The sequence below is a fragment of the Siphateles boraxobius genome, unplaced genomic scaffold (assembly GCF_051911475.1).
Source record: "Siphateles boraxobius isolate OS27281-9 unplaced genomic scaffold, OSU_SipBor_1 12, whole genome shotgun sequence".
In the NCBI taxonomy this organism is placed as follows: Eukaryota; Metazoa; Chordata; class Actinopteri; order Cypriniformes; family Leuciscidae; genus Siphateles; species Siphateles boraxobius.
In genome coordinates, this window is record NW_027508722.1 from 11,258,831 (window position 1) to 11,281,560 (window position 22,730).

General features: G+C 41.2%; 1 protein-coding gene across 8 annotated transcripts in view; it reads left to right on the forward strand.

Annotated features, from left to right (window-relative positions):
• cobl (cordon-bleu WH2 repeat protein) overlaps positions 1–22,366 on the forward strand; it is a 146,267-nt gene extending 123,901 nt beyond the window's left edge. For all 8 annotated transcript variants that reach the window (XM_077207628.1, XM_077207661.1, XM_077207655.1 and 5 more), the window contains 6 exons: positions 13,573–13,852; positions 16,503–16,621; positions 17,190–18,952; positions 19,090–19,209; positions 19,941–20,207; positions 21,222–22,366. In XM_077207628.1, coding sequence (XP_077063743.1) covers positions 13,573–13,852; positions 16,503–16,621; positions 17,190–18,952; positions 19,090–19,209; positions 19,941–20,207; positions 21,222–21,302 — 2,630 coding nt within the window. In that variant the 3' untranslated portion in view covers positions 21,303–22,366. The remainder of the gene's footprint in view (positions 1–13,572; positions 13,853–16,502; positions 16,622–17,189; positions 18,953–19,089; positions 19,210–19,940; positions 20,208–21,221) is intronic.
• Positions 22,367–22,730: the final 364 nt, after the last annotated feature.

Here is a 22,730-nt window from a genome sequence, read left to right on the forward strand (position 1 = left end):
CAGGTGATATACAAGAAACAAGTCTTGTTTTACATTGTTGCATGCTGGTTTGCTCTAGAAGGAAAAGGTATGTTCTGTTTTGTTTAAACCAACATTACTAGCTCCTTTTTACCACCATGTTTATCATTAGGTTTATGGGTAGATTAACCACAGATTTATGAAGGGCAACAAGAAAAAAATCAATAATAAGAATGTCTTTGTTTACACTTGCTCAGCTTTAAATTAGCATGACTGCCAAGTGCTTTTTTGATTGATTGATTATTTGATTTCCCCCCCAAATATAACTGACAAAACTTTTTCAGATTTTGTGCACTTCATGTTTGTCTTTAAGTGTCTGTGTGACATATTCTTATTAAATGATTTGAGATGTGTCTGCACTTCAAAGCTTTTATAATTTAGATAACAATTACCATCTCTTGTGATGTTAGCTGTGAGGTGATTGCACTTAGAGGTTGTCATGGCATTACATGACATGTGTCATTCATTATCTGTGAGGATTTTTAGGGAGGGGCCTTCGTTTAACAATTACAACATGGTTCACTGAATTAATACCAGTACAGTAAATATAATATGGCTGGATAAGTCTCCAGGAGATATGAGAATTGACATACAGGTCAATGGCATTGCACTTTTTGGTTGAATTGTTTTTTTACGGTATGTGCACTTTCAATGTACTGTAATGGCTGGGTAGTGGAAAGGATCGAAGACTCAAGTGCAGGAAGATGATTTAATAAAGTAAATATAAATACAAAAACTAACAAACAAAAACAGACAAGGAATAAATCAGGTCCAGCAGGAAACACGAGGAACATGATAACAATGAACCAGCACAGGACTACAAACACAGGGAGACTAAATAGGGGAGCAAACAAGGAAGGTAACGAGGAATAACAGGTGAGACAAATTAACCAATAATCAGATAACAAGGAAGGAGGAGTCAAGACAGAGACAGGAACACAGAACACCACATGTGCCACATATGACAGGACAGACTTATGACATTACCCCCTCCTTAAGGAGCGGCTACCAGACGCTCCAAGACGTAACATACAAAACAAGAGTCCAGGTGGGAGGTGGCACGGTGGAGGATCAGGGGGAGGGATGGGAGGCCAGGTCCATGGAAGGGAACAGAGACAGGGGGTGATGGTTAAACCGGCGGCCAGGGGGAAGCAGACGACCCCTCGGGCGGCCAGGGCGGAGACGACCCCTCGGGCGGCCAGGGCGGAGACGACCCCTCGGGCGGCCAGGGAGATAAAGACCCTTCGGGCGGCCATGGCGGAGGCTCCGGAACAGCAACAGTCAGAGGCTCCGGAACAGCAACAGACACCGGCTCAGGAACAGCAACAGACACCGGCTCAGGAACAGCAACAGACACCGGCTCAGCAACAGCAGACACCGGCTCAGGAACAGCAGACACCGGCACCGGCTCAGGAACAGCAGACACCGGCTCCGGCTTAGGAACAGCAGACACCGGCTCCGGCTCAGGAACAGCAGACACCGGCTCCGGCTCAGGAACAGCAGACACCGGCTCCGGCTCAGGAACAGCAGACACTAGCTCCGGCTCAGGAACAACAGACACCGGCTCAGGAACAGCAGACACCAGCTCAGGAACAGCAGACACCGGCTCAGGAACAGCAGACACCGGCTCCGGCTTAGGAACAGCAGACACCGGCTCCGGCTCAGGAACAGCAGACACCGGCTCCGGCTCAGGATAAGCAGACACCGGCTCCGGCTCAGGAACAGCAGAAACTAGCTCCGGCTCAGGAACAACAGACACCGGCTCAGGAACAGCAGACACCAGCTCAGGAACAGCAGACACCAGCTCAGGAACAGCAGACACCAGCTCAGGAACAGCAGACACCAGCTCAGGAACAGCAGACGCCAGCTCAGGAACAGCAGACGCCGGCTCAGGAACAGCAGACGCTGGCTCAGGAACAGCAGACGCTGGCTCAGGAACAGCAGACGTGATGAGTCGCGGGGGTGGCGCCTGTAGGGCGAGCAACTTGAGTGGGGCCGGTAGAGCAGGGCGTCTGGGCGGCGCAGGCAGGGCAAGGCGCCTGGACGGCGCAGGCAGAGCAAGGCACCTAGGCGGCGCGTCAGGGATGGTAGTCACCTCTGGGATGGTCTCTGGGTTAAGAGCCACCAGACAAGTCGTTGAGGTGACCTTTCTCCTCCGTCTCCGGACCACCGGACTCGGGACCACCGGACTTGGGACCACCGGAACTGGGACCACCAGACTCGGGAGCCCCGGACTCGGGACCACCGGAACAGGTACGGAGGGTTTCTTCCTTCTCCGCAGACAAATGTGAGACGGTGTGGGATGAACTGCCTCCGAAGGTGCTGCCTGTTGCCACAACAGTGTGGGTTTGTCCCTTGTGGGTCTAAAACGTTAATAAAAGCCCAAAAGTCAAAAGCTCTCAGCACTTCCATCTCCGACACATCAAATGGCTTATCCAGGGCATAATTAAAGAGGTCCTTAAGAGCCGTCTTTCCCAAACCTAAACCCTCACTGGCGGAGAAATATTTCCGGGCAAAGTCTCTCACATTCCTCCCATCCTGGTGCAAGGAAACCAATTCAGAGACCTTCATGATCCGGTCATAGTGCGGGCAGTAAATCGGCACGACTGGTGGTTGACTGGTGGACTTCCGCTGAGTCCTCATCATGGCTGGTTCGTTCTGTCACGGCTGAGTAGTGGAAAGGATCGAGGACTCAAGTGCAGGAAGAGGATTTAATAAAGTAAATATAAATACAAAAACTGACAAACAAAAACAGACAAAGAATAAATCAGGTCCAGCAGGAAACACGAGGAACATGATGACAACGAACCAGCACAACAACGAACCAGCACAGTACTACAAACACAGGGAGACTAAATAGGGGAGCAAACAAGGAAGGCAACGAGGAAAAACAGGTGAGACAAATTAACCAATAATCAGATAACAAGAAAGGAGGAGTCAAGACAGAGACAGGAACACAGAACACCACATGTGCTACATATAACAAGACAGACTTGTGACATGTACTCACAATGTACTTACCAACAAAAGGATTGAGTGGAATAAGGTTATAAGGTATAATAAGTTATAAGGTAACTATATGGGTTATGTTAACCCCTTTACATGCAAAGTTTACAGACTGCCCCAGATTTTTGTTGTTCAACATTCACGGCAATTTAAAACATCACACTCTTTACTTGTTCGAGACAAACTGAGTAACATTAGAAAGATGAAAGACTCCAGCTTCTATATTTGACCACTGTTTATGATAAAACTGGGTTGCAGTGACATTCATTTTTTAATTTATGTCAGGAGTGCAAAATAATCAATCTGTATTTTTTTTTATAATCTGAATAGAATATCATCACACACGCCTGCTCCGGTTTATTTGTGTTCACATACATGCACTAGGCAGCATCCGTTAAGGCTCTTAGAGCAAAGTTGTGCATATTTGGAAAAATAATTGATTATGACATGTTTGCAACATATTTCGTCATACAGAATATAATTTAACTATTTATTTCATTAATAATTTTATGCGATCTGAACAGCTAAAACGGCATACACAGTGTGCTGTCTGTCTGTACTTTTCCGGGTTTTGCGTCAGTTATGACTTCAGCTGCGTGCATTCGGTCTACACTGCTGTCAATTACCTTTTATAATCCTGCCTCGCTGGATGACACTGCACTGTACACTTCCTCCTCCGCAGCTCTGTGAAGAACAAACCCAAAGAAGCATTTCTACATGTAAATGTTTTTTTTAAGCAAATGTGGTCTTTTACCTTTATTTTCTTGTCAGAGTGCACTAGAATGCTTTGTTCACATGTTAAAATGACAATCTTATTTTTTCTCCTCATGTGACTTTGCAGGTCTGAATATATACTTTTTTAATTTTGCTGAATTAATATTAATTTAGATATTTTGCGTAAATTAACAAGGTTAACAAGTATCCTTCATAATGAAGAAAAAGCCTTATTAAAAGAATATAGTTCTTGAAAATGAAATAGTTTGCAGTACTATTTTATTATTATTTCTTAGGGAAAAATGCAGTAAAGAGGTTTTGTTAAAATATTATTAACATCTGAAAACCTTTGTCACTTCACACAACTTTGAATTTGCAACCAACATGCAGAACAAAGCATAAAACAGGAAATGATATACAATTTGCATTTTAGCATTTCCGATTCCATCGTCACAAAGTCAGTGGGTTTTTTGAATGGGAATATGGTTAAAAGCCTGAAATAAGGTCGGTGGTGATCACAAGCTCAAGATATTTTCAAGTTTTATTGTACGACATAAAATGTTCGCTGAGAAGGGGAACGAGACACTGCGTCTGACAAGACGCTATGGAGAAACTCTCAGCGTGACCGTGGTCTGAAGCACGAGTCTAAACGCAACAGTTGTATTGGCCGACGACAGCCTATGACATCCCTACCAGTGCGATTGTGAGCATAAAAGGTAGCCTGAAGAACATGTCAATCACTTGTTGCTCTGAAGGAACTGTGGCAGGCACAGCGAAAGCATGGAAGCGAGATGCATTGTCTCGTTCCCCTTCTCGGGGAACCTAGGTTACATTTGTAACCCGAGACGTTCCCTTTAGAACATCTGATAAGTCGCTATGGGGAACAAATACCCACACTGCCATCCTGAGCAGAATGCACTAAAAAGCTGACTCTTCTGATCTCACTATCAGAGACAGATTCCCCAAAGGAATGGAGCTGCCAGTGGCACTATTCCGTACGGCCACTGCCCAAGCGACATACCTTAGATAAGGAAAGTCTAGCAGAAGGGCTCGGCCCAAGAGCAGAGCTCAAATGCTTGGAATCCTTACCTACTGATACACTGCTTTAAGGCAGTGTTACTCATTGCGCATGCGGCTCGCCAAGCTTTCATTTGTGGCTCGCATGGCGGTAAATAATACAGTGATATGATCAAGCAGTCACTACAGATATTTCATAAAAACATTTATAAAGAAGTAGGACTATAAAATAACCCATTAAAAACTCAAAGTGTCAGCTCAATTTTCAAATAATTTTGATCGGATTGAAAGGGGTGGTTTATCGAGAGAACATGTTCACTTGATCGATTGAAAACCGAAACTGAAGGGACGCCGTCCGTCGCGTTGAACGCGCTGTTCTTCTGATGAATAAAGTGTCGTATAAACGAGTGTCACGTCGTTCTATAATTCTACTTTCACTCAGTATCTGTGAAGTGAAGCAGGACAATGGCTCACCAGTCCTTGTTTCAGATTCTCATCCACAGACGACTGATTTTGGGCATTTTTACTGCATGATCAATACAAACAGCACAGCATAACGGTTCATCATAGTCTCCAAATTATGACCAGAATTTGATATTAAGTCTGCTGTTCAAAACAAATAAAGAACCAATGTAGGAAAATGGTTATTACCCGACAACAGCGGGAAACTTTGTATATTTGTGTGGTGTGCGAATGTCAAAAACCTATTCCCAATTTGAATCTTTTGACTTATAAACGTGCACATCACCCCGATCATGCATCATATCACGATGTTAAGCATTCATGTAAACTACAATACATTCAGATTAATCAATCACAATGAATTCAGAACCGATTGAAAAAAAAAGTTGTGCATGTAAACATATCTTGTCTAACAAGTTGCCATGGCGGTATTTCCAGCTCTTAACGCCGCATGTGCTCTTGGATGATTAGATACATGAGGGGCTAATGTAGAAAAAAATAACTTAATGTCATTCTGGGATGAATCTATTCTGGAAATCCTGCTTTTTTTGTCATTAAGGGAAATCATCTTGTCTCAGTTACAAATTCGACTGATAAATCATTAAAAAAAAAATGTTATTGCATTGCATATTGAATGTTCAGGGGTGACATATTAATAAACAGACATGGTATTTATGACTGGATGTAACTTTTTATACTTTCCTGTAAAAATGGCTCTCCTACTGACTTTGTCCTATCAGTGCGGCTCTCATGAAAAAAATAGTGAAGACCACTGCTTTAAGGGAATATGGCCAGGCTCATAAAGAGACCTGGCCTGGCAATTCAGGGGTCTTAAAGAATCGACCCCTAGAATCATCAGGGAGGCTTACAAGGAGGCTCACTCAGAGCCAATCCACATGACATTTAAGAGACCAAGACAATATTACAATATAGGTTTCTCAAGGAGACTCGTCAAATAGTTTTTTCTTGAATCAATTCGTCAAGGAGGCTTGTAAAGCTAACAGCTTGACACAGAGCCTAAAATAACTCTAGGGAGCGGAGTACTCAGCATGACGACACTTGAATATGAGAGGAGTACTAGTAATGCTCAATCAAAATAACTTAATCAAGGAGGCCCTCAGAAAGCCACTCACTTGATTTTACAAAGAACAGAGCCCTTCGGGAGCAAAGTATTATCAGTATAATGACCCTCATATGAGGGGAGTACTAACAATGCAAATTTTTACTTTCAGAAAGCCATTCGCATGATAATAGAACTCTTAGAGAGCATGGATGACCCTCTGAGGGAAAAACTACTGACGCTCAACCAAATGGGATTGTCAAGGAGGCTTAGGTACTTAATAAGGAGGGTAGTTTTTTCGTGGTTTGTCAGGGAGGCCCACAGAAGGCCTTCCAACCTAACAAAAACCATGACATCAATACCATCACATTAAGGAGGCTCATCAAGAGCCTTACAACTTACTGCTAAATAACTCAGATGACAAATGTTGCCATAAGGTAGCAGAAAAAACCTTTACTCTGGATAAGAAATCATATGCCCACTTTAAAGACCTGAGCCGAACCATCAGAAGGCAGATATTATGTTATCCAATAACATCTTTGGTCCAGCCCTGAAGCATAAAAATGCAAGTGCATACAGTGCCCAGCCCAACCTACTATGTTAAAAGCACAGTCAATCGACTGGTGATAGTGGGGGATAGTGATGATAGATCCCCCTTAAAAGGAAGGACAGTAGGAATTATTTACCTACATCAACTCTAGAGCGCTGTGAGTGTCTAGATTTAATCATTTTCCTGAGACTGTGTTTCTTCTTCCTCACCTATCTCCTCCTCTACGAAGGGAACCTTCCTGCCAACCCTTCCACCTCTGAAGTTTAGAAGACTTTATCTGGACGAGGTCCAGTCATGAGGGACCTTCAATCGCAGGCAAGGGAGGCTATATACCGTCCTCAGTCAAAGCGATGGAAAATGTGGGTGAGCTGGCCCCTGAGGGGGATCAGCTCCAGAATATGGTTGGACAATCAATCTTCAATCTTCATCTCTAGAGCTCCCTCCACAAGTAAACTATATACCTTAATGTATCATCACTTTTTGGTGCAGAGAATGTCGGTTGGACCCAGTTAACTGCCCACTGGTTTCAGTGCTGGAGATCCTTCAGGACCGCTTTCTGCGGGTCCTTCCCCGTCCACACTTAACTGTTGAGCAAGGGATCTTGGGGAGACACCATCTAGATTTGTTTACTTCGTGGCACCGTTCATCATCCTTGTGTGTCGGCGGACCAGGAGAAGCTACATTTACTTGCCCTGTTTTGGGCTCTTGAGATCAATGTCTGTAGGATTGCTAAATGGTGAAAGCTATCTCCATGGCTTTCGTGGTGCGTGGTATGCCTTCACCTCTGCTAGTGAGAGCTTATTCCACCAGAAGTATGGCGACTTCAAAAGCCTTGTTGCCGGGAGTCTCCCGTCAAGACATTTGAGAAGTAGCAGGTTGGTCAGCCCTGCACACAATTATAAGGTTTTTCAGCCTGAACCTGCGGGTCTCTGGTGCTTTCGTCCTGAGTTGTGCCTATACAGTTTCATAGCAGGACAGGCATTTGTCAGCATGGTGAAGTGGGTATTTCGTTCCCCAAAATGTCAGCTGGGACGCAGTGCGAGTTCCCTCGAAAGGGAATGTCTCAGGTTGCACATGTAACCATGATTCCCTGATAGGGGAACGGGACGCTGCGTCCCCTTGCCATTCTTTCTGCATGGCTGGGAGCGGTTTGCTTCAGTCTATGAAAAACGGATGCTGTTGTGTTGATTGCTTCCCCTTATAGCTAATACTGATACATGTGTTGTCTTTCTCGACTGTTTACGTTCACTTAAGACCAGTGGTGGACAGTAGCGAAGTAAAGTTACTGTACTTAAGTAGCTTTTTTGCGTATCTCTACTTTACTGAAGTATTTAAATTTGGGGAGACTTTTACTTTAACTCCACTACATTTCAAAGTCAAATATCTTACTTTTTACTCTACTAAATTTTCAAAATCAGTCGTTCCTTTTTATTTATGATTGGATAAAAACGTAACTGGTCAAACGAGCCACCAATCACAGTACAGCGTGCGCGCTTTGTTTTGAACTTGAATTGGCGGTATCTACTAAGTGCGAACCAGAGCCGTTATGAGAGTTACGAGCATAGACGGTTGCGACACAGTAGCTGTGTCCGAAAGTAGCTCACTCGTTCACTCATTCACTAATACCTATATAGCGTATGACATTTGAGTGCACAATATCTGCAAGGAGTGAACAAAATTCGGACGCTGACGTTTACACTGTGCGTCGGACAGCTGGAGCTGTCGCAGAAAATGCTTCGTCACACGTAGTGATAAAACTCCTTTTATCTTACGTTACATACTTTATAAAATAATACAAAAAACAAAAAAACAAATCGCGTTGCCAATGATTTTAAGCAGGGCAGAGAGCAGCATGTATGTGTGTGTGTGTGTGTGTGTGTGTGTGTGTGTGTGTGTGTGTGTGTGTGTGTGTGTATATATATATATATATATATATATTTAATGACATTTGTGTAGGTTTATGTGAATGTATCATAACTTTAGGATGTTAATAATTATGACAATAGACGCTCGAGAAAAATATATACAGTAAATACTGTAAATGTATTATACCTTATGGGAACAGTCCCCTTCTCTCCAAAATTAAACACACATAAAATGTATTCAATTCAAATATATATATGACTAATTAATGTCATTTTGTTAATGGATTGGTGTGCAAAGAGTGACATTAGTCTTCACGTAGACTGAGTTAAGCAAGAGTCTTGTGACAAAAAAATAATAGTACTTGGATACTTAAGTACATTTTAAGGCAAATACTTTTGTACTTTTACTCAAGTGAATGTTTAAAGGCAGCACTTCTACTTTTACTTGAGTAATATTTTACCTTGAATATCTTTACTTTAACTAAAGTACATGGTATGTGTACTTCGTCCACCACTGCTTAAGACATAACCTGCTTTGTTTGCTAGGATGTTGTGGATACAGCATGTTGACATTCATTTTTGTGTGAATTTGTCCATTCAAGCGCAAGACTTGCAGCGTGCGCGCCAGTACTCTTTCGCGTCTTGCTCTCGAATGTTTAAATTGGCAAGGCTTAAAATAGTTTAGTTAAAACACAGATATGAAACATGTACTGTTCAAGTCTCACCTGCGCTCCCACGCTATCAACACTCATGACGGCGTAAAATACTGGTCATATAGAGCATACGGCACTCGCATTGAACAAAGTTTAGGGGAAGCCGGAATGCATATCCATCTACAGAAACATTCCTTAGCCTAACTCTGTCTGTCTGTTTTATATATTTTCAACAAACCATATTATAGATGCGTATGCATCATCAGATATGAGAATGGTACGGTTTAATTTTTTACCGAGAACCGTTACACCCCTAGTAAGAACTTAATGCTCATTCTGAATATTGTAGATTTGTAAGGATTTTCTTAAACTCTTTAGTCAGTGTGAGTCCTCACTGCAGGACATTACATAAATACAATTTATTATAAGACATTGCTTTGTGCTTTTAATATCTTAAGAACTATGAAATTTAATTAAATGTTTCTTATGGCTCCTGTTGCAAGTATGCATCTAATGCCAGATTGCTCTGGAAATAAACCAAAGATTGAATACAGAGGAACACCACTATGATTTGTCACCTGGTAACATCTGTGTCGTTTGCCTCAACGTAAGGTATGCGTATTTTTGTTTTGTTTTTTGCACGTTGGATCTTTGCATGGTTGTGTTTGTAATCAAGATTTCAACAATATCAGACTTAGTAATGTGGCTCTGATTTAAAAAAAAAAAGTGTAATTTTGTGGATGTGACAGTGTTTACCCATGACATAAGATGCCATGTGCCACTAATCGATTGTGTGTGTGTGTGTGTGTGTGTGTGTGTGTGTGTGTGTGTGTGTGTGTGTGTGCGTGTGCGTGCGTGCGCACGTAAACTCTCTCTGTGGTTGCAGCTGGCATATATATGAGCTCTGCTGGGAAAGGGTTGGGAAAGAGCTTGTGAGTCACAATGAATCCAGGAACAGGCCTCTCTTCAATTTAACTACCAAACCTGAACACATACACACACTTTCACAACACACCAAGTTCATCCTGAGGTTCCTCAGTTAAAACCTCCCTCATCTCTTCTGTCTCTTTTTAATATCTTGTAAAAAGCATCGACATTTATTGTAATAACAGGTGATTATGTGAGAGATTTCGGGGTTTAGAGAATGAGAGAGAAATCAATGCGTTAAAGTCATCAAGGAACAGCAGAAAGAGAGGATAGTGTTGGAACACACGTATTTGCATAAGCTGTTTCGCGAGAACAAGTGAGTTATGTTTGGTTTGTTATGTTTGGTGTTAATCCATGACCCACATTCCATTTGATTTTATTCACCATCTCATTTTTTATATACAAGAGACTCATTCAAAGTCTCTTTTTTAGTCCCTTTTATAGTCTAAGTAATGAAACAGTGCACTGCTTTATCTGTTCCCATAAAATTTTAATAAACAAGGTCTTTTACATTCTCAAAGCAAATCCTTACACCTGATAAAAGACAAGTGCCATTAGCAAACTAACCAATTATTCAATAAGCAAAAAGAAGACATCAAACAATCATTGTAATGAAAGACATCCAAAAATAAACAAATGCAATTCAAACAACAACCCAACATTTTAATGTCTACCAGTCCATTCACATAACTAATAGCACACATCTAAACAAGCTTCAACAAATGATCCAGGACAAGCACTGTTGTGACCACCATGTTGCCCAACTGACAAGAGCTGCCATTTCTGTTGCATATGAAAGACATCAAACTCCAAAGTAGTTTAAACGGAGATGATAAGGGTGTCATTTTCAAAAACTTGCACTTTGAAACCCGTTTTCAAAAGTTTGCATTTTCACACCACCAAAACACAACACCGTTTCTACACAGTGCTGGGATATCCAGTGAGAAAGCGTTTGGATGTAGCACAGATTTCTCTGTTGTAAACCATAGATATCAGATCAAACAGTGCTGACGTGGAAACCAGGAGAAACATTGTGCCATAAACAAACAAGTCATAAAAGGCTTTTCAGTCCACAAATAACCAACATTCACCATGGATTTAATGTAGTAATGTTAACTGTAACCATGGGATTGTGGCTGAAATATTTGAATGTTTTTACATTATTTATTACAGGGTCTGTACAACCCTTTGAGAGTGAAATTCAAGCACTTTTTTTAGAGACTTCTAAATGCTTCCCACCGTTTCCAGCACTTCAAAGCTCTAAATATTCTCTCTTTAACAGAGAGCACATGCACGTTTGCACTAATTCTGTTCTTTTGGTTTTGGACTTGATGAAGCATGTTACATAATTAACCTAATCGTAAGTACTGACCCATTATGGCAGGGTTCCCTCAATCCAGCCCTGGAGGCCCTCTGCCCTGCAGAGTTTAGCTCAAACCTGATCAAATTTCTAGTGGCTGTGTCTGAAAGCTTAGGCAGCTGACTTGTTGTCAGCTTGTTGCCAACGAGGGTTGGCCTAAAAGGCAATTACTTCGCAGGTAGCGTTCGCGCACAACGGTACATTACAAAACTTATTTCTAACAGGCTTTGGAGGCAGGCTTTGAATGCTTCAGTCTAATGATCGAAGAAAACAAACTGAGCTTTGGTGACAACTAAGCAAATATTTAATTATTACAATACTAATTTTTTCTAGAAATGACTGTCTAGAAGTTGAAGTTGTTTGAAGTTGGTCAAAAACATACATTTACACAAACTAACTACCAACCGCAAATTTCAGATGCCATGGTCAGATGAAGGTATCTCAGTAGACAGGATGTTTCTCGATCATTGGTTTCAGACATGCCTTGTTGCCTTCCTGCCTCCATATGCTAACTGTGTTCCCTCTTGGCTCTCAACGAAGGCGGTCGCATTTTCTCTCCCTCTCCCTCCCCTCACCTCTCCTGCTTTGCTTCTCTCGTCACGTCTACTGTCTTGTACTTTGAGAGACTCTCGCTACACTGCTCTCCAAAACCAAGAAATTATGGATTTGATCAACTGGTCTCTCAACGCAATTGACACCATCTTCTCGACGAGAAGCTTGGGTTCGGGGGAACCTGACTGCCCTGCCGGGACGTTCGCAGTTGGCTACACGATGGACGCGTGGGAGAGGTGGCGGGTCGTGTGTCTGGCGGCTCTTTCCGTGGAGGACGTTGAAGATATCTACCTATTCGGCACCATGATAACAGGTCTTCTGCCGATTGGTCAAAAGCCCCGCAAGGCTGCCCGTGATGATTGAAGCGGTGGGCAGAGCTGTCAGCACTCAGACTGGGTCTATGAACCACAATATGGATAACATCATGGAGAAGCTCACAGCTTTGCAAAGGCAAATGGATCGTTTCAGAGACCAAAACGGACCAGGAGAATAGCCTGTATAAATTGGATGCGGCTACTCGCCCGAAGACCAAACAATCCCAATCTTATCTGTTTCGGCACCCCCCTACCAGCACTGGCCTTGGCCAAGGCCGCTGCTGGAACAACAACTCTCCCGGAAGAGCACTGCAGTGAGCCGCTCTTGCGTTCCTTCCCCGACTCCTCAGACACCTGCTGATTGTTGACTCTGCCTGGGACATGATCAAGGTTGTCTCCATGGCAACTTGCTGTGTATCGCTATGACAATCCTGCGGACTGAGGCTCCTAGATTATGGTGCTGGCTTAGCGACTCTCTCCAGGCCTACACACACATGAACTTACACATACACAGATATGCACCTAACCCACACCCCATCCCACGCCTTCGCCGCTTCGTACCCCCAGTCTGACAGGCGGGTCTGTGACCAGCGCCATAATGGCTGCAGGACCGGATGCTGCTTGCCTGGGCTGGACTACCTCCATCCCCCACTCCCCACCATGTTGCAATGTCTTGTTTGTAGAGTGTACTGTTTATGTGCTAATGTTGCTGAGGTGTTTTTTCCTGTTCCCAGACTGTTCTCCTTACAGGAGCATAGTCTGGGGGTCGCCTTTTTTTCTCCTCACCTCTCCTCATGTCATGCTGTATTTTTTTCTCAAGTTGGCGCTGATATAGCAGCCTCGGTAACATCTTATTACCAAAGCAAATTCCTTGTATGTGCACAACACTACTTGGCAATAAAATTGATTCTGATTCTGATTCTGATTCTGGAGGCAGCATTTTTCAGCTTTTGGGCACAGCCAATAACTCTGAAGGTCTTGATTAACTTGTTTAACTCTGCAGGGCAGTGGCCATTCAGGGCCAGATTCTGCATTATGGCATTAATGACAGTGACATTTTATCTCCCTTTTTAGCCTGGCAGCATTCAGCTCATGAGTCTTTGTCAGAGAGGGTGGCAGAGCAGGAAGCGGAAACAGTGTCCGTGGCGAGCAGTGAGAGTTTTGCAGACCAGGGCTATGCGGCATCAGAGGGCATGGCCGAGGAGTCCGGCCTAGTCTCTCCCTCTGAAAGGGTACAATCTATGTCACCTGTGGACATCATGTCTCTAAACAGTGGCTCAGCTCTGCCTGCAAAGTCCAAAGACTCTTCCAGTGACAGCGATGAGGGCTGTGCGACCTGGGGTTCCAGAAAAAGGTATGCACATGTACACGTTTACTTAAGCTTTAGATCACCACAACAAACAAAAGCCTCTGGCACAGGCCTGTTCACACCAACACGAATGTTAGGTAAAAAATAAATTGGTCTGATTTTGCAATGTCAATCTTTGACAGTAGGTGACGCTTATAGAAAAGCAAAAAAAACAACAACAAAAAAACACACACACACACTAACCCTCAAACCTTACATAGACTAATCTTCAATAACGTTCGAAAAGGTTGAAGTGAATTACAAGGGCAATCGCGAGCTTCATTGCGCTGGATGGTGTACAACTTTGCTTGATGTTACGCTTACAATTTGGTATTTCAGCATTTTCCCCCAAAAATCCTCTACAAAGGCATCGTTTATGCCATTTAGAATGTAGCAGGGGTATATTTAATACAAGAAACTCACTACCTGACAGACAGCTCTTTTAAAATAATCACGTACGCTTTCTGAAGATTGCTTGTGGCATACGGCTATGTGCGAATCCCGTGTATGCGGTTGAATGCACTTGCATCTCAACATGCTTTTATGACACAAAATTAATGTAAACAATCAGTTATGACTTAAGAGATTAAATTGACTGGACTGATATAAATTGTTTTGGAATCGTATTGTGACTCCAAGAATCGGAATCAGATCGGATTGTGAGGTGCCTAAAGATTCACACCCCTAGTAGATATGTCCCTACTCTACCTCCTGGTACTATAGTTTGGCTGGTCAACCATCTAAACCATCTTGGACTAGCCAACAAGTTGTTTGAACAATTGTTCCATGTTCCAGAAACCAGCTTCCACCTTATGCTGCGTTCACACCAAACGTGAATAGAGCGTTAAATTTGCGTCTAGTTGGACGCTTGAACATTTTGAATCCATTTGCGCGTCCAAAGCGAAATTGACTCGCATAAAAAGCAAAAAATGTACGCACGTCTGAGGCGAAATCTGCTTCTTGTGGGAGGGGCATGCTAGGCGGTTGTCTGTTTGCAAGATGGCTGATGTTGATCGAGCATTCATCGAGAGTCACCACTCTGTATTTGCTCTGGAGAGCAGAACAGCAGGGTAGGAGTCATCGTCGCCGTACTTGGGTCCACCAGACCCTCCTGAGGCATTCCCAGTTTGACGAGTTTCATTTGCTCCAGGAGCTGCGCCTGGATGACGGCCGCTTTCAGCGGTACTTCTGCCTGTTCCACGCCCAGTTTGATGACCTGTTGTCCCGCATCGGAGCGAGGATCACCCTCGCCCTCACCCACCTAATCTGTCATTTATTTTTTGTTTCAATTAAAAATGGAGCCAGCCTACAAAAGTGATTAACCTGTCCTGTATTTTTTTTTTCTCACACAACACTGTCCAGACACAAACTATGTTCTTGCACTAAAGTATGTTGGTTGTCTTTACATTAGAATAATAATGTTTCACATAATCTTGGTTAACGCTGCGCGAACAGACGCCAAAGTTCTGATTTTTCAACTTGGGGCAACGAGGCGAATTCGCGTCTACCGCGATAAACGCCTCATTCGCGCCACAGGACCTCTAGACGTGCGTAAACGCATCTCTACATTGACTTAACATTGAAATCACTCGTGCCAGATGCTCTATTCACGTTTGGTGTGAACACACCATTAGAGTCAACATGAAATGGCAATTTTGACCCATTTTGCTAACTGAAATTTGCTCCCCTTATTCCAAGTGAAATAGGATATTCGATGAGAAAAGTGGGTGCTTCAAACCAGTCTAGAATGCAAGTGTTTATTAGTAGCATGAAACAATTAGTTTAAATGTAAAATATCTGAAACAGTAATAAATAAATAAACAACAAACAGTAATATTCACCACACCTGATCACACATTGTTTGAATTCCATAAGATTGATACGTTCATTGGACTTTTATTTTTCCGCTGGACTGGAATCAAAAGCTCTCCCAGGCAGAGTGGAGACAGAGCATAGGATTTATCTCTCTCATTCTCTCTGTTTACCACCATCAATTCATTCCATCAGTTCAGCCAGTATCATACTTATCCTTTTCCAGCCAGCCAGTGTTCTCCAGGGCTGACTGAGGAGTCTGGCTTTTTAAAACTTTGCGTTATGGAGCCGAAAGTGCTGAACACTCCAGATGAATGTGTATGGATTCTCCGCCAAAGCCTGCAGCCTCACCTCAAGCTCCTCACTCCGGCTCTGTCTTCACTATTGGACTCCATACTGTCTTCTCACGCTTTTTTCTTTTTCCAGGAAAGGGCTATTAGTTTTTCCACTCGGTCATCTGTAAAAGCAGCAATTTCCAAGGGTGTTAAAACACATTTTTGTTAGGCTTGTGTTCATGTGAATAAGCACAGGATAAAGAGTTACAACTCCCATCTAATATTGTAGATTGTATACTGTAATGTCATGTATGTGTTAGTTTCATCCAGTTGATATTGAACACTGACTCAAACCTTGCATGTGAGACTTGCATGCTACACTGAAGGCACAAAATAAACTTAATAACTAGAAAAACATGCAATTTATTATTATTATTTTTATTATACAGAAATGCAGTATTACCTTAAAGAGTATTGTGATACTAGGGACAGCTTTACTAAGTTTGTTCACTTCTTTTAGTTCTTTGTTACAAATACACAACCAGCTGAGATGATTATTGATTTCTCAGTAGTGGAAATATTCAGCGAGGACAGCAGTCAATCAAGAGACAAAATGGATATGAAGAAGATCCAGAGATTACCGCAGAGATACACCTCACCCTGGCCAATCTAGATGCAAATCTGTCAGGTAAATTACTCATGGATAAACACTGCTTTCTCATTAATACTTTAAAAGGTCATGAAAAAAAAACCTGTTAGTTTTCACCATAGTTTTGAAAAATACGACAACATTGAGTGTGGTAAGCTGCAGAGTGGAGGGTGAATACAGGCAACACAACAGTGTCTTTTTTCACACTCATAGAGTTGATTCCCACAAATGCATGCTGCAATTCACCATTAAATGCAACAAAATGAGCCAATATACTGCCATAATTTAAAGCACAAATGAATTCACAGCTGTTTACATTTGTACTCTGCATTGAAGTCTCATTAATAATTATGAGTTACTGGTGAGTCATCCTGTGATGTTGACACAATGAAGATTTTAAACCAAAAATGTTGCAAAAAAGCTTAAAATGAACCAATTTACTTAATCTACTTTAGTGTTTCATGATCCTTTAAAAATTCTTCCTATTTTCTTCTTTCAGTTATAGGTAAACGTGTTTCCTGGCAGTTTAGTTACAGCTTTTCCAATAACACTGTTAGCCCTATGAATTACTAATTTATTTACTAATTGTGTTTTTCCTGCATATTAGACATTAATCACTCAGAAGGAGCATCTGTGTTTGTGGATGATGAAATACCTGTGTCCATTGTTGACATGGACATTCCAGTTACAACCATTGATGATGTTCTTGATGATGAGTATCAAGAGTATGAGGCAGAATTGTTGAGCAGCACTCAAAACATCACCAGCCAATCGTGTACACCATGTGAAGCTATCCAAAACAAAAACAACAATGCCTGTCTGACAGAGAAACACAGAAATCCTTCTCCAGACATAGAGAAGCAGTCAGAAGTGACTACACTCACAGTTATTGAGAAAACCACAAGTCCATCTCTATCCAATGAGAAGTTAACACAAGATGCTAAGCGCATAGACAATATGGAGCAGAAGGCAGCCTTTAGCTCAGAGACTAAGAGTAAAGGTGAACCTGAAGAACTAAAGAGTCAGAAAAACATTGTATCACAGAAGCCATCACAGAAGCCTCAAAGTTTTGTGCGTCCTGCTGTTCAAAAGGTTCCTGATGAGAGACTAAAATCTGCACCTATGGTCCAAAATTTCAGAACAGAGACTGCTTATGAGGACAGGGCACCTATTACCAGAGTCCTAACAACTCAGGGTAAGATCACCCAAAGTTCGGTCTCTCGATTTGGAATGAAAACCTTCACAGTCATCCCTCCAAAACCAGCTGTGTCCCAGACCAAACCTACAGGCTCTCTAGTCCTAGGTGCCATTAAGATTGATGAACAGGGCAACATGGTTACAGGGAAACAGATTTCCACTGGCCCACCAAAAAACGGCAATCTCGATGTGGATACTCGTGCAGAAAAATCCCCATTGGACAAAGCCAAAGCCTTTTGGAGCTCTTCAGAGAAGCAAGACCAATCAACTGCGACCAACCAAGGACCCATAGTAAACAATATAGATACTGATGTGTTCAAACCCTTGATTGTGTCTGGAGTCTCTAAACTTTCACTGAAAACACCTCCTGAGGAAACAGACAAAGAGGTCATTATATTGGAAAGGAAGTCCGTATCTGTAGTGGGAAGTAAGCCTTCATTCCCAGAACCTCCAAAGAATCACTCTTTCACAGCTGAAAGGCGTGATCTTTCTTTTCTTATACCCTCCAGAAGAACCTCCAGCCAATACGTAGCTTCTGCCATTGCTAAAAACAATAGCATTCCCAATACTAAAGTAGTTAGCATGCAGGCGCCATTAGAGTCCATTGTTGGTGTCAAAAAACCTGTCAATCTGTTTAATAATGAGGTTAAACCTACAAACATACACAAACCTACTACCACTTTCAAACCCACTGAAAATCCTGCGCCTTCTTTTGGACATCCTAAATGCCTGCAAATTTACCCTAGTCATGTTGCAGAAAAGCCAGCAAGTTCTGAGAGGATATGCAGTATTGAAAAAGGCACTCTGCATGGGGAAGACTCTCTCAAATCTCTGGACTCACATCCCTTAAATAAAAAAATCCTGCCCTCAACACATGTGTCTGCTCACATTAAACACATGGAATCTTCCTCTGAAGAAGCCACATCAGTCAATAAGTTCCCAGACACATCCTCTGCTCGAAAGACGCCAACAGACACCACACATCCACAACTTACAAAGAAGCCAGAGTTATACAAACCTGAGATTCCATCTGAACCAGACATGGGTAACATATTTGGACCAGTTAAGAAGTTTAAGCCTGTTATTTTTAAGTCTGTCCAAAAGGAAACTTCTATCCATAGCTCTCTAATGGAGTCCATTCAGTCCGGAGAGGGCATTGAACGCCTCAAAAAGGTAAACTATCCCCAAAAAGTCCCAGCATGAACGTATGTTTATCAGCTTTCTAGAACATCCTATGAAGCTAGGATTCTTAAAGATCATTTAATTACAGTATAATATAAAATCATTGTATTACTTTTCACATTGTCCAGGTATCTGACATGTCTACCAGCTGCACAGTAAAGAAGCCATCTTACAATGATGAAGAGAATGAGCGTTCTGCACTTCTTTCAGCAATAAGAGCTTCGAGCAACTCTGCCAGACTGAAGAAAGTAAGCTAAATATTAGTATGATTTAAGGCACAGTCACGTAAGCAAAATTTAATGGGCAAAAAGGTCCATTATCAATAGTGTAGCAATGCTCTAAATACAGCTCAAACAGAAGTCACTTTCAATCTAAAAAGCTTTCTGTTGGTTAACATGGCAAATTTGGTGACCATCTTTATCCCAATGTGAAGTTTTTGTGAGAATTTTTCAGCATCACACAAAATTCCTGACCGCGCTGATTCCTATTGGAATGACTGGGTTTCACCCCCTAAATTTTTCTAAGCAACAGTAAATATGACCATACCTTTACATGACTTAGTGTTTCACAATTAAAGTGAGGACACATCAGCAAAATTTCACTTTAAAACTAAGCAACTTTCTGTTGGTCTCCTATTAAGATTAAAACATTTTCAAACGTAAAATTTTGATATGCAACTTTAAATGTTACCACACCTTTACATGACGAACAATCCCAATATTCAAATTTCTCTTCCAATAAAAGTCCATCAGGCAAAAAAATTTATTGTACAGATTCCCGTTAAGATTACTACGATTTAGCCCACAAAATGATGTAGAGCAAAGGTAAATGACCATGCCTTGGCTTAGACAGCTTCATAGATTGAAAGTTGTTTGCTATTTTTTTCAAAAAACAAAATTGATTTACATTTACAACCGATAATTAGCCTGGTTGTGATTGTCAGTTGACTATAAGTACAACGTCATTGTTGTGCTTCTAGATCAAATCAGGAGCAGCTAAGGAGTTGGAGCAGCTCAGGAAGGTTGAGGAGGACAGAAATGTCCAGAGAGATGTTATCTCGCCTCCTCCCACTTCTCCTCTTCCTTTTGTGCCACCCCCACCTCCAGCTTTCAGTCCTCCACCACCTCCCCCTTCAGCTCCAGCCAAGCCCCCTCTAGTGCTGCCTGCTGGAGGAAACCCAGAGGCGGCCCGAGAGGCTCTTCTGGATGCCATTCGCTCAGGCTCTGGGGCTCAACGACTTAGGAAGGTAAGAGGCTCATTATTGGCCTCACTTATGAGATTTGAGTTAGATTTACTACATTTGGTATTTTACTATTCTTCCATAAAATTATAGAAAACGAAACAGGCATCAGCATATGAAAATCACAATAATTATGATAAACAAAAATACATTTTAGCTAACTATTTAAAAACCATGTGGAGGAATATCTTTGCTATACATTTGCCAATCTGATTAAACGTGAAAGTAAAGACATTTATGTTATAAAAGATTTCTATTTCAAATACATGCTGTACTTGGGTACTTTCTATTCATCAAAGCATAACAATTTGTTTGCATAAAAATAGGCTTTTTATTTGCATATGTGGTCCTACATTTTACAGTTTGCACACATCTCTTTTTAGCAAATGTGAGTAAAAAACTTACACTGTCAAGCCCTGTCAATAAATTACCTTTAAACGCTGTGTGTACCAGGATGAGAGGAGGCGCTTTAATTTCACTATCTGTCTAATTTGACATAATTTTTTGGTACTTCTGAGTGACAGGCGCAAGAGGATTATTACACAAAACATGTTTTTGCTCTTAAAACAATGTACTGCAGTTACTATAGTACACAGAAGCTACTGCAGAGCAGTGCTGATGAATGGAAAAGAAGGCAAGACTTGGCTCAATGGTCAGATGCCATCAAGCGCATATTTACATAGAAATACAATTAAAAGCAGCGGAACTTACCATAAACAGCTCAGACAGAGCATTATGATTGGCCCAAAGCAAGCTTCTTACCTTACGTTACCTTGTACTGTACGTGCTCATACCGGTATTCCTATTCTTTGTTTACACATAGCATTATACCAGTAATTTAATTGTTACCACCTCATACTGGAAAAATGCCCAAACGAATTCACCTTGTCCTGTTAACACATGATCTCTAAACGGTAATTTGTGTAAAAGGGGCTAATGGCAACATATTTGGCAACACCAAGTATTTGTCTCTTGAATAAATGACATAAATATGACAAATTAAGACTTTCAATTTTACAGGTCCCTGTCACACAAACAAGACGACAAGTGAATGGGAGACTTGGCACCATTCAGGCAACATCACTTTCTTATGGACACTGAACCTTCACTGGATCACCATTTGGGTTTCAAGAACCGCCAAATCTGGTGTTTTAGCATTATCTGCAATGGCATTAGCATAAATGTTAATACAATCATCACAGCCTTCTTTATTTATAGTGATTTGCTGCTTCACATCCGTGCCAATACTAATTTGCTTAGTTTCAGGCAGATTATGTCCTGCTACTGACATGTAATGTTGACATTTGAAGCTCTTTGTTAATGCTGCTTGGAATTTGATGGATTTTTTTTTTTTTTTATGTTGTCTGCCTAACTTATATATTTCTATCAGTATTATACCTGAATACATTATACAGGTATTTGCTGTTGCAACAGTATAAGGTGGTGGTCTGAAATTGAATCCACCTGCCAATCAGAACAGTCTTTGGCAATATGCTTATTGATTTTTCTTTTTTTTAAGGAACACCTGTAGGTAAAATGGAAAACACTAAGATATTTTTATTTAATTGTTATTATTTTTAAAATATTTACTGAATGATAATTCTGGAATGACCATTCTACTATCTATTTCTATTAGAAAAGTGGACTATTGACAATGGACCACTCTTGACAATGTTTTTGAAAGCATTGTAGATACACATGCTGTATATTTGACCAATACTAATGCACTTTTTGTAAAACTGATTATTTTGAAAACACTTGTAGATTATTTTTAAAGCCTTATAAATACTGTATGATTTGACATAATGTAACCAATACCTTTTCAACAAACTGCTGAACAACTGTGATGTAGAGCTGGTATGGTACTTCAGCTTTAATTTATTTCATTGGGTAAATCATACACTACTTTACTTAGAGTAAATAGTTTAATATATTCACACAAGTTTTTTTTTTAATGTTGTTCTTATTTATCATTATATGAGAGACCTGTACGGTTGTAAAAGAGAAAACACATGATACTAATATAGTACATTTCAAATCTGACACTAAAGCATTAGGGTAATGAAAGAGATTTTTAAATAATGCTTTTGTAATGTACCTTTATTTTTATTGCAGCACAAACTGAATCAGACTTGTACATCAATAAAGTGTTGATTCATTCATTATTTCCTTGTACATTGCTTGAGGATTGACGAATTGTATGCATACACTAAAAGAGGTGCTAGCAAGACTTTTTACAATTTCATAAATGGATTAATAATGTTGTCTGGAATCTGTGAACTTCATGTTATTGTTTAGTTTAGATGCCATAGTTATTGCTTGTATTTTTGCTGTGTTGGCCATAGTGCTGAACTTTTAAGCTTAATAAAATAAAACAAAGCACCAAGCTGCAAACTCAAGTACAGAGGACTCAAAACAACAAGTTCAATAAGAAATAAATTGTAAAAATTCTGAAATATTCCTAAATCAATGTATATTCATTCCATTTTAAGATTGGACTGGTCACACTGTACACTGTTTTGTTCTGTT